The 17962-nt window shown below is 35.0% G+C and overlaps 2 protein-coding genes across 2 annotated transcripts; both read right to left on the reverse strand.

Annotated features, from left to right (window-relative positions):
• Nucleotides 1-8473: 8473 nt before the first annotated feature.
• LOC108456497 (peroxidase 31-like) lies at nucleotides 8474-9625 on the reverse strand. Its single transcript, XM_017755061.2, has one exon. It carries the CDS (start codon nucleotides 9558-9560, stop codon nucleotides 8565-8567), a length of 996 nt encoding a protein of 331 aa, XP_017610550.2. The 5' UTR covers nucleotides 9561-9625; the 3' UTR covers nucleotides 8474-8564.
• A 3608-nt stretch (nucleotides 9626-13233) lies between these two features.
• LOC108455421 (uncharacterized) lies at nucleotides 13234-14196 on the reverse strand. Its single transcript, XM_053018639.1, has one exon. It carries the CDS (start codon nucleotides 14194-14196, stop codon nucleotides 13234-13236), a length of 963 nt encoding a protein of 320 aa, XP_052874599.1.
• Nucleotides 14197-17962: the final 3766 nt, after the last annotated feature.

Below are 17962 nucleotides of genomic sequence, written 5' to 3' on the forward strand. Positions count from 1 at the left end.
TAATTTGGTTAATTCAGTTAATTTGGGTAATTCGGGTAATTCGGTTAATTCAATTAATTCGGTTAATTTTATACTTATTTTAACCAAAAATTAAAAAAACATATAATTTTCGGTTAATTCAGTTAACCGACCGAATTAACCGAAAAATTTTCGATTCGGTTAATTTTTTTGAAAAAATTTCGGTTCGATTAACGCTTAAAATTTTTGAAAGGTCGGTTAATTCGGTTAATTTTATTTCGGGTCGGTTAACCGATTGAACACCCCTATTAATGGATATGTAAAGGTACTTTATTAAAGAATTTTGAGTGAAATCATGATTTAGGGATAAAATTGTAACGTTGTTGAATTTGAAGAAAATTCTGAAATTTCATGGAATTCAAGGGCTTCTATTGTTATATATGAAAATATTTAGGCTTGGAACAAGGAATAAATTGCATGAATTTTATTTTCCGAGCCTAGGAACAAAATTGTCATTTATTAAAAGTTTAGGGGCAAAATGATAATTTTGCCTAAAATGTAAATTGGATTAAATTGAGTATGAATTTCATTAAATTGATGTTAAATTTACTCATATAGATTTGGGTAGTCCGAATATGGAGTTAGAGCGAGGAAATGAGAAAATGTCGAATAAATATATTTTATGTACACGAACAACTATCGAGGTAAGTTCGTGTAACTTAACTATATATGTTAATATGCTTAAATTGAATTGTATGAATGTGATGGTATATATATGTGTGTGATGATATATAAATCATATATATATTTTATGAAATTAAGGATGTTCAATAAAGCCCAATAAATGATAATATCCCATAAATGGTAAGTCTCGGTTGAATAATGATTATTGAAGGATAGTGGTGATTTCCCTATATGAAATGAGATCCTGCATGTGTAGCAAAAAGGATTTAGCTCGGATGAGTAATCCATTGATCTCATTATGGAAAAGATTTAGCCTGGACGGGTAATCAGAAATGGGTCTCTCGAGCATTTGTTTCAATTAGGATTTAGCCTGGACTGATAATCCTAATTGACTAGATTTAGCCTGGACTGGTAATCCTAATTGACTAGATTTAGCCTAGACTGGTAATCTAACAAAGCCCTTAAAGTATATGCATTATAGACAGAATTTAGCCTGGACTGGTAATTATGCTGTATAATATGTGGCTCGAGAGTGTACCTAAAAGGTACTACTGGATATGAATTGACGGATTATGATTTGTACACTATGAGTGTACTACATGAGAATCCATCGATCATTTAAATAAATTCAACAGGCAAAGTTCTAATATGAGCAAATATGAAATTGAGATAAATGGTTATAGATTGAGACATGATATGTGGAAATATGAAAATATGTTACATGAAATGAAATATAGAAGTGTGAGGTGTTTATATATGAACATGGAATTGTTTGATGAATACATTCATCTATGAGAATAGATTAGTACGCCTTTAGTGTACTACCCGAGTGATTATCAATAGAGCAATTGATTATTGAATAAAGTCTTGACATGAAATATATCAGAACTCGATAAGAATTAATATAAAATATATCTAAAATACATGGAAATAATTTGTATATATGTTATGAGAATACATGTTGTGGAAAAACATGTGTGTATGAGAATCCAAATATTGATGAATTCATATATGTGTTTCTTGAAGTTTATATGAAATATGTGACTAACAAGGGTGATGAGAATGTTTGATAGGGCTTGTGAGATTAAATGGTTTGATTATGCCCCTTTATATTTATTTTGATGATGAATGGATGGTAAGTTTATTACTAAGTTATATGGACTTACTAAGCATTATATGCTTACTCCGTTTTATTTTTCCTTGTCTTATAGTAAATCGGAATGCTCGCTGGATTGGAAGCTTGGCGAAGATCATTCACACTATCCAATAGTTCATTCAGTGTATAAGGTAAAACAATTATGGTTATAATGGCATGTATCGGCTAATTCGACTAAATCTTGTCTTGTAAATTGTGGTTTGAAACCTAGCTATTGGAATGGCTAGTGATGATTGGTTTGGTATATTTATGAAATTATGATATGGTGATTATGTACGTGTTACCATAGTCTTACTTTGAAAATTTACCAAAAATTGTGAAAATCGAATTAGAGGTTGAATAAAATGAAATTAAATTTTATTGAGTCTAATTTTTCATAGAAGATACGATGTAAGCAATAGAGTTATAAATTATGAGATATAATAAATTTTATGAGATAAAGTTAGAATGATTTCGGGTTCCCTTGTTCTGACTTTGAAAAATCATCAAAAATTGTAAAAAAGTAATTAGGGGTTCAAATTTATATGCTTAAATTCTTAATGAGTCTATTTTAAATAGAAGCAAACAGAAGCATCGTCCAAACCCCGTATTAAGAGATAATTAGTTTTTTGTAAAGAAAGGTCGAAGCTGTCAAACAACAAAATAGGGGTAAATTTGAAGATTTTACTGTACTTATTGGCTAAACCATAAATTTTAAAAATTTTATGGTAGAAGATATTTGAGTCTAGTTTCGAAAAAATCAAGCAGATCTTAATTTAGAATTCTGTAGCTCACGATATAAATAATTTAGTAACTATGACTCAAGTGAAGAGTTTTGCTATGAACAATAATTTACTCGAATTATCTGAAAATGTTCTGTAATTACCGGTAATGCTCCGTAACCCTATTCCTATGACGGATACAGATTGGAGTGTTACAGAAAAAGAAAAAGGTTGAATAATTGGGTGACCATTTGTAACATTTCATAGTTCGTGTCCAAAAAATAAACTAATAGTTGGGTGACTACCAATGTTGTTTACCCTTTATATTTCAAACTTTTTACTTTCTCAAAGACTAAAGTATTGTTTAATAAACTGAAAAACTAAATGTTGAATTTTCATTATTAAATTTTATAGGTACTATATTTTTTGGTACCAAGAAAATTTTTAGTGAGACACATTGTAGGACATAATTTATTTCCTTCAAGCTATAATGGCAACTCCATATAGGATCTGATTGGAACGGATAATTCTTGTAATTTTATTTTGTGAGCCCTAAGTGTGTTTTGTGTTGTTATATCCTCTTTGCTTTTTTAGAAAAGCTTGTTTTCTTTGACAATTCAAAATGTTAGCTTTCTGAATGAACTAATGGGATTTGCTTTCATTCCTTTAAACATAACATCGTTTATCCAGATATTCGGTAAGATACATATCATCATAAACTTGATACCCTCAAATATTAGATTGCCCTAATAATCATATTAAGAATTTGCGTCGATGCCTTTCTTTCTAATAATTATATTCAAAATGAAACTTCTGATAGTTGAAAGATTTAGTTCCATTGATTTAATTCCTAAGCACAATCCCAACCAGATTACCCTAGAAAAATAACAAAACAAAAGATGCTCATACAATTCATCTCGTTGTCTACATAATTTGCACATTATGTCCTATCTATTGATTATGTTTTCTAAATCCTCCTTGTAAGGTAGTGCTTCCACACAAATTTTTCATAAAAAAGGCATGGTTTTATAAGGATTTTTCAACTTCCTAGTGATTTCTAATTTATTGTTGTCCACTCTTATAATGTGTTATGTCTTCCTCTTGTCATTTCATTGTGACTAGACATTTTGTAACATCCCGATTTTGGGCTTAGTCGGAACAGTGGTTTCGGGACCACAAATTCGATGAGGAAAATTTTATTTTTATTATATTTTTATGGTCTACGATTTCACGGAATGATTTCGTGAAAATTTCGTTTGAAGACGTTTGGGCACTCAATTTAGTAAAAGGACTAAATTGTAAAAAGTGCAAAAGTTGAGTTTTATATGTTAGAGGTGCTAATTATCATGAAATTTTAAATGGGAGGTCCTTAAATGATAATTAAACCATTGTATAACTTTTTGGACGAAAAATGACCTTGGTTGGGTAAAATTTGAAAGAATAGTAAAAAAAGCATTTTGGTCATTTAGGGGTAAAATGAATTAAAAGATAAATTTTAAACCCCAAATGTGTCCCTTTCTTCTTGCTATAGAAGAATTTACCAAGAGCAGCCATGGTTAGGGTTTGGCCAAGCTTCCAAGCTTAATAGTAAGTGATTCCGAGCTCTGTTTTTAATGTTCTATGTATTTTTGAAATCCCGGTAACATGATTTGCTCATTTCTACCATTATTTTGAGTTAGAATTTATATTTTAAAATTTACCCATGAATTATATGCATGTATTGTGATGTTTAATGGTAGAATATGAAGCTTGAAATTGTATTAAACAACTTTTGCTAAGCGATTTTACGTGAAAACGAGTAAAACGACATAATCGATAAAAATACCTAATGTTCATAAGTACATGTTAGAGTGAGAATTTGATGTTTCCATAGAAGGAAAAATTGACCAGCATGTCATAAAACATAAGAAAATAGGAATAAATTTAATTTCCAAACCTTGGGGCAAAAGTGTAAATATGCAAAAGTTTAGTGTCAAAATGCAAATTTATAAAAATATGATTTTTAGACCCATATGAATAGTGTGACTAATTAGTAGGCTAAATGTGATATTATAGATCAAGGAAATCGAGATTTGGGCTTAAATCAGGAAAATACAAGGTTATGGACTAGAATGGTAAATTGCCACTTCTGAATCCGAGGTAAGTTCATACGGTTAAATTATTAAATTTCAATATTATTTTATGAATAGTGATTAATATTTATGTATGTTAATTGTTGAAAATAAGTAAATTATGTACAAAAGTTACGAAATTGAACTAAGTATTTCGGAGGAACGGAACGCAGGAAAAGAGTACGATCGTTCAGTGAAAAAGATGAATTGACGATAAATTACCCAAGTAAACCGAGATTTAGCATTTATTGTGAATTCTCGTGTTTGCTTTTCGTTTAGCTCTTACGAGCTTCCGTTAACTCATATGAGTTTCAGTTAACCTTTTGGGGTTTTAGTTTAGCTCTGATGAGCTTCAGTTAGCCTTCGGGCTTCCGTTTAGCACTTGTGTGCTTTAGTTAGCCTTCGGGCTTCCATTTAGTACTTGTGTGCTTCAGTTAGCCTTCGGGCTTCCGTTTAATACTTGTGTGCTTCAGTTAGCCTTCGGGCTTCCGTTTAATACTTGTGTGCTTCAGTTAGCCTTCGGGCTTCCGTTTAGCACTTATGTGCTTCAGCTAGACTTCGGGCTTCAGATCACGATGTACTCAAATCCGTAAGCCATTCCTTGAATGGACAAGTTGGTAAGCATAAATGTAACGTGTGGAAAAAGAAATGTAAGTAATATTATCATTATTATTATTGAGATCCATTGTGAAAAATGAGTAAGGGATCCATGAAATGGTAAGTTCATGATAGTTGGAAATGATCTTATGATAGTTATCATTATATTGTACCAAAACAGATTTGGATAGCAGCATTGATCCGACTTTGAAAATCCACTAAAAAATAGTGGAAATTGAGTTAGAAGCTTAATAAAATATGAAATTAAATCTTAATGAGCCTAGTTTCACATAAAGGAAACAGTGAAAGCAAAAGAATTCTGTATCATGAGATATTTGAATTTTTATGAGATAGAGTCGGAGTGATTCCAGACTCCCCTGTCTCAACTTTGGAAAATCACTAGAAATTTTAAAAAACTAATTATGAGTTAAAATTCATATGACTGAGATACTTAATGAGTCTAATTTTAGGAGAAAGAGACAAGAACATTATCCGAGTTTCGTACTATGAGATAATTAAATTTTAGTGAAGAAAGGTCAAAGTTGTCAAACAGCAAAATAAGGGATAATTTAAATAATAAACTGTACTTATTGGATGAATCAAAAATTCTGAAAATTTTATGGTGGAAAGATATATGAATCTAGTTTCTTGGAAAATTTACAGATCTTAATTTGAAGTTCCGTAGCTCCAGATATAAATGATTTAGTGACTGTGACTCAAGAAAATAGCTTAACCAGAACATGTGTAAATGTACAATTGGAATAGTTTTACTATGGAAAGCATGTTAGTAAATTGCTTATTATTTTCATGCGAGCTTACTAAGCGTAAAACTTACCCCCTCCTTTCCATTTCTTTTAGTGTTGTCAGGTTAGCTCGGGGTTGGAGATCGTCGAAGGCAGCATCACACTATCAAGCCAACACCTTGATAGTATAAACAAATATGCTACAATTATCAAGTGAGTGGCATGTATAGGGACCTAGTTTTATAACATGTGTTATTATAATTTGGCCAAATATATTGGTCTTTAGTGAGCTAATGATTCTGACTTATAAATCTAGCTATTCATGTTATGTCTGATATTGGTGATGTGCATATGCTTGTTTGCCATGCATGGTTGGTAATATGTTATGTGTTGTTATGAGAATGCCATGCTTGTGTCTTGATTGTGGATATATATAATTACTCAAATATGTCATGTCAATTGCTATGAAATGTATAAGTGTATGTAGGTAATTAAGGGTGACAATTGGCTTGGAAAATAGCCTTGAAATTGTCCACACGGATAGATACACGGGCGTGTGTCTAGGCCGTGTATGACACACGGATTAAGCACACAGGCGTGTGCCTTGGCTGTGTGACCCTAACTTGTTCATGACCAAATGGACAGAGAGCTCTATGGGCACAGGACACGGGCGTGTCCCATGCCACACGGACGTGTGTGACCACACGGCCCAATCCACACTGGTGCGTGACTCTCCGGAGCAAGAAAATTTAGTTAAGTTGCCCAAAGATTTTTAAAGTTCTTGGTTTAGTCCCGAACCACCTCAATGCATGTTATAGGTTTCGAAAACCTATATAAGGGATGATATGCATGTGTTCGAGATGTTTTAATTTTTGGTGATAATTTTGTGGCCCGGTTTTGCATGTTGTGAATGTTTAAGTCCGGTAACGCCTCGAACCCTATCCCGGCGTTGGATACAGGTGAGGGGTGTTACACATTCATATCTTGATTTTACTGAATATTCCCCATTATTATTCAGAGCCCACACCCTCCTATCTAAACCTCTAAAGCTGATAAAGATCTTGATCTAAGCTTGTTTATTGTCTCTTGATCAGATAATCTAGCTAATTTAATTTCATCCCATTCTCTTCCTCTATTTGTTACCAATTTTGTTAGTTGAACACACTCGCTTGAACCATTGCTCACACCACCCTTATTTTCCTGTATATGTCCATTTAAAATGACTAGGTCATTACCATTCCTTATTTGCGAATCCATCATTTGTTTACATAAATCTCTTCCATTGAGAATGCTTTTTCGTACCCATAAGTCAGAGCTTTTTCTCTTAACACTATAAAAATCCATTTTCACACAATATTTTTTAAAAATTATGTTTTGAACTAGCTAGTTATCTGCATTGTAAATTCACCACGCTTGTGTGATTAGAACTAATGAAGTACAACCTTAAGACCTAGGAACTCGTCGGGCCTACATGCAATAAAAAACAAAATCAGTGTCATAGTTGAACCTCAGTAGTTGAGATCCTTTTCTATTTTTGGTACAACGATGATTCGAACTCAAGTTATTCTTGAAGTAAATAAATGTTCGATCAATAGGTCACAATAAGAGGTTATATAAATACCCTCTTTCACCAAAAATCCTCTAAAAAAAACCCTAAAACTCCTATCAAGTAAAAAATTCTAATTGTTCTACTTTCTCTAGTTATAAAAATGACAACGTTGAGATTTTTAAAAAAATGCATAGTTTACCAAACCATAAACAATGAAAAATTACTAAATCAATTTTTTTATTTTGTTATTACTAGATTTTGTTAGAATTAAATCTTATTACTATAGGGAACCTTGTTCAGATTTATTAAACTAAACATTAATTTTTGGCTTTTGGTACCTAAGTTTTACAATTTTTTAATATGATACTTGTGTTATTTTTGGTCCAATCGATATATATATATATATATTTGACAAAAGTTATATATTACTTATTAGTGTTTAATTTAAGTTTTAGGGTTGATTTGATAAAAATTAATTGTCAATATTAGTAGGTTTGTATTTTTCATGATCTTATTAATATAATAAATTCAAGTGTTAATTGTGAATTTATTTAATTTTTCAAATACAATCTAACAGATGTATTTAATTTGGTGAAAGTTAAATATTAATATTATTATTATCTAATTTTGAATTTTTATCAAATTATCTTTAAAACCTGAATTAAATACTATTACCGAACTAAAAATATAATTTTAATAAAAAATAAAAAATAACACATATAATACATTAGAAAAAGAGTTAAAACTCAGTCAAGTATTAATTTATTTATTTGTGATATTTGGAAGTTGAGATAATCTTAAATTGGTTTGAATGAATGTATGATGTCTAAAATTGGTATTTGAAAAACTTTTTAATAGGCATGTATCTTAAATTAAACTTTTTCGCAACCCATAAAAGTCAAGCATCCGTAATTTACATGAATCATATACGTATAATATGAATCAGTTCAGCTAGTGCGGGAGTTGATCCTTAATTTTAACAATCCCTGTCTCCTCTCCAATTATTCCCAAACTGTACCAAAATATATAAAATACATACAAATCCAACCGAATTGATTTATAATTTTAAGTTTGAAATGTGTTAAGAGCATCGCATTTCCGCCTCACTTCTCCTTGGTTTCCAGTCTTAATCCCAGAAAGGCTAAGCTTTTCGATTGCTCGAGCAAAATCATTGGAAAAGGCAGTCTGGTTGAAAGCATATAAATCCACGAAATGGCTGGTTCTGGGGTGTCTCAATAGCCCATTATCAGATTCCAATAGCCCCATCCCTCTCTTCAAGTTCTGGTAAAACATGTTATCAAACTTCGATGGAGTCATGGGATCATTGAAAGCTGCCATATCACTATCATTCTTATAATTTGCACACAATTTCTTTAGAGCCGCAGAAAACTTTGGATGATAACTAGGATCAGTTGGGGTACTTCTGCTGTAGCCGAAAAGCCTGTAAGCGAACTCTTTGCAATGAGAGAACCCGATGGTGTGGGCACCAGAAAGGGCAACCATTTCTCCAACTGTGAAATTCTTGGATTCAAACATCCTGATGATCTCATCCATGGTCGTGTTGGCCCGTGGTATGTTGGCTTCGACGGAAGAGATATTCGACTCCAAGCTGTCCTTGCGGCCTAGCATAACAGTATAGACGGGTCCGCCAGCCATGGAGACAAAGTTGCGTGTGGCAAGGGCGAGAATGTCAGCGCATGAGACAATGCCAGGGCAAGACAGCTCCAGAGCTGTCTTTGCGCGTACAATGACATCAAAAGCATCCCCTGGAAGAGCCAGGTTGATGTCTGCGTCACGCTCGGCCTTGTTGAAGGCATTGGAGGAGATAAGAACCGAAGCATCACAGCCTCCAACCATACAGTCGTGAAAGAAGAGACGAAGGGTACCTGCGGCGGCGGCGGGGACGCTGATGTACTTGCTGGTCACCGTTTCTCGAATGATATTCTCCAATTGTGGGCATGAGTTCTTGTAATAGTCAATGGTGAGGTTAGATTCCGAGAAAGGGATGGAGAGGAAGAGGAGAATGAGGAAAAGGGAAGAAGGAGAAACCATGGCGACCATCGAGGCTTTGTCTGTTTTTTCTGGATTCAAGTTCCAGAAGGGTTTGAAGAGAATAAAATTTATATTTTGGCTTGCTTCATTTGTCATCCCCTATTTTATACGTATGTTTGCATGCTAAATTTTGGCTGATTGATTGTGTGCACAACATGTGGCAGTGCTAATATTATAATATTAGAAGAATTTCTAGTGTTTTGTTGATCTCTATTCAAACTAATTTCTAGTAATTTGTTAGATGGTTTAACAAATTATTAATCTCTATCTAAAAATGATTTACGCTCCTGCAAGATGGTTTGATGCATCAATCACACCCATCTTGGATATCTATCCTTACCAAATGCCTCCCAGACAGCACCAGCAAGCACATAAACAGATGACTTAATGTGAATCTGTATACCAAAATTTACAAGTTTTGAGAAGGATATATCATTAGGAAAAGGGGAAAACTTTTAGGCTTTGTGCCCGATTTATAATTTTCATGATGACAAAATTACATAGTGTTGGGGAAGGGCGAAACGTGCAAGTGTAGGACGGATTGCTAAGTTCAACCATCGATATGGGCTGGAGAAGCAGGGAACTCCAACAAAAATGAAATATGAAATACGAATGGTATGCTAATGTTGGGTGTTTGTGGTTCGATTTAAGCTTCACTGTTAGATAATTGATCTTAGAACTTCCCCTTTTTGATAACATAGTGGTCTGACGATCATTCAATCGAGACTTTGCCGCTTTAATGTAGCTTATAAGAGTTGTTCATTTTTCAAAATTTCCTTTCTTTCTTTTACTATGATGCATGCGGAGCGTTTGATACATTGATTGGAATATATTTCATTGATTTTTGGATGATCATGTCTATTCCAGACTCGATGGCAGTTTGAGGATAACTACTAATACAGTTCAATCAAGACCCATGATTGATCAACCTGTTCTTCTATCTTAGAACTTCCCCTTTTTGAGAAGGTTGTTTGACTACCATTCTTTGTTGCTTTAGTATAAGCTTTTTCTTCATTGGATGTTCATGTAGTTGAATATTATTATGTTTCAATGATCGTGTATCCGGACTTGATGTGAATTAGGGGATTGCTGGCTGTCGATTCCACCAATATAAACCTACACCTAGTTTGCAAATTAAAGCAGTATAGGGAGTAGGGTCGATCCCACAGAGACTGGAATTACTGAAAATTGTTTGTTTCTTGACCAGATTAGTGTCTGGGCAGTTGTCGTGCCCGCGACGTTTAGGGGGGGAAATAAAATATGAAACCTGAAATAAATACAAGAAAACGTAAAAAGTAAAGAGTAAAAGATGAAATGAAAATAAAAAGATGAAATAAAAATAAATAACAAAATAATTTTAAGGAAAATCAATAAAACTTAGCTCAGCCTTAAGCACGGGTTTTCTCGTCTTTGACCCGTTCCTCGAAATTAGGTGAACTCCTCTTTTCCGACAAGCTAGTTATAGCTACCAAGGACGCCTCAGACACCAACTCTTCCTTGTGTAAATTAGTTATGGAACGTCCTATAACTAACCCTTACCGATCGAACAACCTACGAAACGTTCGTGATTTAGAACTCCGCCAGCTTTGCGTTCTAGAAGAGCCTAGCTCGAACCAATGCCCTCAAACGTTGGGGCATTTAAATCCGGTTACTACTTCCCTTGACGGAACCAAACAGCAATCCCCACTTGGCACGCCAATGTGTTCACGGAAGACCAATTAGACAATCGATCCTTTCGGAATTCCAATCATGACGTCTAGCCACACTAACTCAAACGACGTCTTTTTTGACTTAGTATTGACTTGACTTTGTGAGTTGACGAAGTCATACTCTTAATCCGGAGAAATAATAAATATCGAAGTTGGGAGTTAAACAGCTCGGGTTCGTAACTCACGGGTTTTTTGACGGGGTTAAAACTGGCTTAAAGCTGAAAGGGGTTTAGTGTGGCATGAATTTAATCATGCTTGAAGGTTATGGAAATGATAGAACTTATATGAAAAAGGTAGTGGAAATGGATAGGAAAAATTGCAAAGAGAATTAGACAAATTTTGTAAAAAGAAGACAAAATAATCTAATGCTCAATTGAATTAAGAAAAAGAAAACAAAGTGGATAATGGAATTCCAAAATGAAATAGGAATGTAAAGACAATTGAAAAATGGATGATTTCCTAAGAACTAAAACCCCCTATTTATATAGATAGGGTTTACTAAAAATAGCTTAAGAAAATTAATATAAAATCTAAAATAATAATAATTAAAAAATAAAATTAAAATAAACTTAAAATAGAATTTCCTATTTTTGGCTTTTTTGCAAAGTCAAATTTATGACTAGTCCTTGGCTTGCTCCATCTTTTCGCTTTGACCCAATCCAATAATTTTCTTCTAATTTGCCCCCTTTTTGCTCGTTCTTGACCAATTACATCCCTGACAAGATTAAATCATAAAAACACGAATTAAGCAAGGATTAATTCAGAAATAAGCCATATTAAATACCAAAAATATGCATATTAACATGTTTATCAAATCCCCCCTACTTAGCTCATGCTTGTCCTCAAGCATGTTGTTCTTTCAAGCATTAGAATTAATTCCACAATTTATTAAAAATCGAGCCCTTTTTCCATATCCTCAATCAATGCAAACAATATAGGCAAAAAGAAATAAATGTTCGAGATATACATTTTAATCAACAAGTGTCATAAAATTGAAATATGTCAACTAAACAATTTCACTAAATTGAGATTGAATCCCATAGTTTGCACGGCATTATTAATTAACTATGCATCAGAAAATTAATAGACAAGATCAAACCTTTTTACGCGAACTAGGATGACAACCCAAGCACCCTATCCCGGTTACTCAGTTCAAACAGTCTTTATTTATTATGTATTATTTTTCTCTCTTTTTTATTTTATGGGTGTTCACTAGCGGAATGTCTCGAAGTTATCGACTTGTCACTCGAACCTTTTACGCGAGACAAGATGACAACCCAAGCACCCCGCCTTGTTACTCAATTCGGTCACGTTTTGAAACTTCATTCATAGCCTGAACCTTTATTAATTTATTTATGCACAAGCAAACATATTTTATTCAATCAATCAATTCATGCGAAAAAAATTCTAGCTACATATACCAATTTTAAAACCGAAATGTCGACTAATCTATATACTTAAACATTTAATTCGAAATTTGCCCAATTGCTTAAATCGACTAAGTATGAGGTTTTAAGGCTCAAATGTTGAATAAATTGTCGAAATAATTCATCGTAAGATTGAACACATGCAAAAGAGAAAGACATGCAGCAAAAATTAACATATCAATCCAACCCCCCCACTTAATCTATGCTTGTCCTCAAGCATGTGTTATATGCAATGAAGTTTAGTAACTCAAACAACAAGCAAAGAGAAAGGTTAAGATTTCTCCCCATGTGTTTCAACTAATGTTGTCGGCATTGGGAAATAATTGTCAGCATTTAGCACTGTGTGCCCACGCTACCATCATTGTCTGACTTCTGCAAAACCTCCATTACGTTCCTGAAAATAGAAAATTCACTAGATTAAATAAAAATTTATTTATTTACAACCTAAATCTTACTAAAACTCAAAATTAAATAAATGAAAATAAATTTGGGTTGCTTCCCAAAAAGCGCTTTTGTTTAACGCCGTTAGCTCGACGACCTTAAATGTTATCCTTTGGGTTTATTGAGAATTAATTCTCCCATCTTGTGCACTTGGATGTTCTTGCAGAAAGGTTTCGACCTTTTTCCACTATCCTTGAAGCATTTCTCGGATTCTCCTATCATTTGATCTTCTTCGTTCATCTTTACATTTTCCTCTATTGGAATCCTTGTATGTTCTAGAAACGGTTTGATTTCCAATTTCGAGGCTTTCATCACAGCTTCACGTATTGGTTTTTGGATCATCGATAATTCCTCTTGCTTAACATCAAGATCTACATTCCTGCAAGGTACAATTTGTGACTTATCATTGAGATGTCCCATATCTTCATAAACATTAAACTTAACCATTTCATTGTCAAATTCCATGGTGAGTGTTCCACTCCAAACATCAATTCTCGTTCGTGCTGTACTCAAGAATGGTCTTCCAAGAATTATGTCAGACGAATTAGCCGAATTGTCATCCTCCATGTTGATAATATAAAAATCTGCAGGGAAAACTAATTCGTTAACTTTAACAAGGACGTCTTCAAGCAGCCCTTCAGGATAGACGACTGTCCTGTCCGCCAACTGGATTATTACTCCTGTCTTTTTTAAAGGACCCGCGTTAATCAGTTTATAAATAGAATAAGGCATAATATTAATGGAAGCCCCTAAATCGCACATGGCTTTCTTAATGCCTATATTGCCTATCTCACAAGGAATAGCAAACATACCTTGGTCCTTGTATTTGGGTGGAACTTTCTTTTGCAGCACTGTAGAGACATTTTCTCCTACATTTACTCTTTCGTTACCTATTAACCTCCTTTTGCTAGTACACAATTCCTTGAGGAATTTTGCATAACGAGGGATCTGTTTGATAGAGTCGAGTAAAGGGATATTTACCTCCACCTTCCTGAATGTCTCGAGGATTTCTTTTTCCTCCTTCTCTTTCTTATCCGTTGCAAGCCTTCCTGGAAAAGGAGGTGGCATCACAACTGGTTTCTGAACTTCCGATTCTGGCCTTGCTGTTGATCCGAGATCTGCTTTTCCCGTTCCTTTTCTTGCCCATATTTTTTAGTTGGAACTGTTTCTAGAACCTTTCCGCTACGAAGAGTTATTGCACTGACATTCTGCCGAGGGTTCGGCTCTGTTTGAGAAGGTAGTTTACATTGAGACTCCAAGCGATTAACTGCCATCGAGAGTTTACTAACTTGATTAGTTAACTCTTGTATTGATGCGTCTGTCCTCTGTTGATATTTTGCAGCATCGGCAGCAAGTCTTTCCATGATAGCTTCTAGAGATGTACTCGGCTTGTGTTGTGGTGGTGGTTGCAGAGGTTTCGGTTGGTATGGTGGATTATATCGGGGATTAGCTCCGTAATTCAAGTTCGGATGATCCTTCCACCCGGGATTGTAGGTGTCGGAGAAAGGATCATAGTGTCTTTGTGGAGGTACTAGAAAACCTCCGATAGCGTCAACATGTGCCGTTGAACTGTCGTTAAAGGTTGGGCACAAATCCGTCGGGTGTTCAGACGTAGTACAAATTCCACATAGTGGGGTCAAACTTTTCTTTTCTGTAAGCAAAGATTGAACAACATTCGTAAGCTTATCCAATTTATCTTCTAAAGTTGAAACATTTACCCCATTAACCCGTCTTGTCGGTTCTGAATTTGGCCGATATTGTTGAGAATTTGCTGCCATGGTGGATATTAGCTCTCTTGCCCTTTGAGGGGTCATATTGACAAGCGCTCCTCCGCTAGCAGCGTCGATCATCTTCATTTCCATAGGGAGCAAACCCTCGTAGAAATATTGAATAAGTGATTGTTCGGTCAACCCATGTTGAGGACAACTCGCACACAGTTTTTTGTATCGCTCCCGAGAGTCGTCAATGATTCACTCTCCAATTGGCGAATTCCCACTATGTCCCTCCTAAGCTCACCGCCGTGACGACTGGGAAGAACTCACAAGAAATACACGAGATAAGTCATCCCACGTTGTGATAGAACCGGAGGTAAGTAAAATAACCATTCTTTTCTTTGTATCAACTAAAGAAAAGGAAAGGCCCGAAGTTTGATCTCATCTTGGTACTCCTGGGTTTTATGCTTGAGCGCACCATATGGAATTCTCTCAAGTGAGTGTGTGGATTTTCGTTCTTCAGGCCTCAAAAAGTGGGCAAAAGGTGAATCAAGCCTGACTTCAATTCGAAAGGGGTTCCTCCGGTTGGATAGTTGATGCATAACGGTGTTTGCTCGTTGGGAGCAGCGGCTAGTTGACGAATGGTTCGGTTGGCCATCCTTTCTAGTTCACCGAGGTTGCCTTTTGTTTCAAAGAGTGGTTCAGTCTCAGGTTCAACCTCTTCGATTCGTTTCCCACGTCGAATTACCTCTGCGCGAATTACTTCACTCAATTTTTCAACGTCGGACTCTAGGATCCCTTGTCCTAGCTCAATTCCTGATTTACTTGCACGTTTAAGAGCTTCTGTCTCTTTTCGTCGAGCTCGCGCTGATTTCTCGATCTCTGGGTGGTATTCGAGATCTCCGGATGAAGATCTGGTCATGAAGACAATTTAAACAATTGTAAGTGTTGCCAGTCCCCGGCAACGGCGCCAAAACTGCTGGCTGTCGATTCCACCAATATAAACCTACACCTAGTTTGCAAATTAAAGTAGTATAGGGAGTAGGGTCGATCCCACAGAGACTGGAATTACTGAAAATTGTTTGTTTCTTGACCAGATTAGTGTCTGGGCAGTTGTCGTGCCCGCAACGTTTAGGGGGGGAAATAAAATATGAAACCTGAAATAAATACAAGAAAACGTAAAAAGTAAAGAGTAAAAGATGAAATAAAAATAAATAACAAAATAATTTTAAGGAAAATCAATAAAACTTAGCTCAACCTTAAGCACGAGTTTTCTCGTCTTTGACCCGTTCCTCGAAATTAGGTGAACTCCTCTTTTCCGACAAGCTAGTTATAGCTACCAAGGACGCCTCGGACACCAACTCATCCTTGTGTAAATTAGTTATGGAACGTCCTATAACTAACCCTTACCGATCGAACAACCTACGAAACGTTCGTGATTTAGAACTCCGCATGACTTTGCGTTCTAGAAGAGCCTAGCTTCGAACCAATGCCCTCAAACGTTGGGGCATTTAAATCCGTTACTACTTCCTTGACGGAACCAAACAAGCAATCCCGGTTAGCGCCAATGTGTTCACGGAAGACCAATTAGACAATCGATCCTTTGAATTCCAATCGACGTCTAGCCACACTAACTCAAACGACGTCTTTTTGACTTAGTATTGACTTGACTTTGTGAGTTGACGAAGTCATACTCTTAATCCGGAGAAATAATAAATATCGAAGTTGGGAGTTAAACAGCTCGGGTTCGTAACTCACGGGTTTTTTGACGGGGTTAAAACTGGCTTAAAGCTGAAAGGGGTTTAGTGTGGCATGAATTTAATCATGCTTGAAGGTTATGGAAATGAACTTATATGAAAAAGGTAGTGGAAATGGATAGGAAAAATTGCAAAGAGAATTAGACAAATTTTGTAAAAAGAAGACAAAATAATCTAATGCTCAATTGAATTAAGAAAAGAAAACAAAGTGGATAATGGAATTCCAAAATGAAATAGGAATGTAAAGACAATTGAAAAATAGATGATTTCCTAAGAACTAAAACCCCTATTTATATAGATAGGGTTTACTAAAAATAGCTTAAGAAAATTAATATAAAATCTAAAATAATAATAATTAAAAAATAAAATTAAAATAAACTTAAAATAGAATTTCCCATTTTTGACTTTTTTGCAAAGTCAAATTTATGACTAGTCCTTGGCTTGCTCCATCTTTTCGCTTTGACCCAATCCAATAATTTTCTTCTAATTTGCCCCCTTTTTGCTCGTTCTTGACCAATTACATCCCTGACAAGATTAAATCATAAAAACACAAATTAAGCAGAAATTAATTCAGAAATAAGCCATATTAAATATCAAAAATATGCATATTAACATGTTTATCAGTGATAATACTACTGGGTTTTATGTGCAATCAGAATGACACTAGGACATATATATTCTTCCAATTTCGAGACAAAAAAAACTTTGTGCTTGGGTCACGTGGAACAGTTGCTATGAGAGTGAGAAAGTGAAATTAAAAGAAAGATACTCGAATTTGTCTTAATAGCTCCCTTGTATCACAATCATAGTGATAACGGGAAAGCATAGCTTCAATTTCTAATGATGTTGACAGCCATTAGGTGGGGGTAAAATCTAAGCCGTACATTATCCTAGCTAATTCTCTCTCTCAACACAGAATTTCTCTGCCTTCTCTCAAAAGTAAGGCTTCTTCTCCGCTAAGCTTGCTCCCCTCTTTTATCCGTCAGCTGCTTTTTCTTTTCCATTTTTCCACAAAATAAGTTGGTCCGTACCTCCTTTTTCCTTAATTCCGACCATCGTGAAAAGGATGTCTCCGTCTCTTTTTTTTCTGGTTTGGATCTCGCCAGTGAGAGCTATGATTTCCATGCTTGTTGACGTTGCCGCCGCTAGTTTCCACATTGGCAGGAGTAACATCGCTCATTGAGTTTCGTCGCACCAGTAGTGGTTTGAGGTCTTTTGGCCAGAAGTTCTCCTCCACCGCCTTTCCGTTGATTAACTCCCAAATTGGTCAACGGAATCTTTTTTTTGTTTCCAACCATGGCATGGTCTGTCCCAAAATGCTAATGCTGTCAAAACAGATGCATCCCCTTGCCTCAACAATTATTT

This window comes from Gossypium arboreum, chromosome 9, assembly GCF_025698485.1.
Source record: "Gossypium arboreum isolate Shixiya-1 chromosome 9, ASM2569848v2, whole genome shotgun sequence".
Taxonomy (NCBI): domain Eukaryota; kingdom Viridiplantae; phylum Streptophyta; class Magnoliopsida; order Malvales; family Malvaceae; genus Gossypium; species Gossypium arboreum.

Excerpts from the sequence above, each read along its gene's own strand:
- LOC108456497 (XM_017755061.2), bottom strand. The coding sequence starts at position 9,560 with ATGGTCGCCATGGTTTCTCCTTCTTCCCTTTTCCTCATTCTCCTCTTC.
- LOC108455421 (XM_053018639.1), bottom strand. The coding sequence starts at position 14,196 with ATGCCACCTCCTTTTCCAGGAAGGCTTGCAACGGATAAGAAAGAGAAG.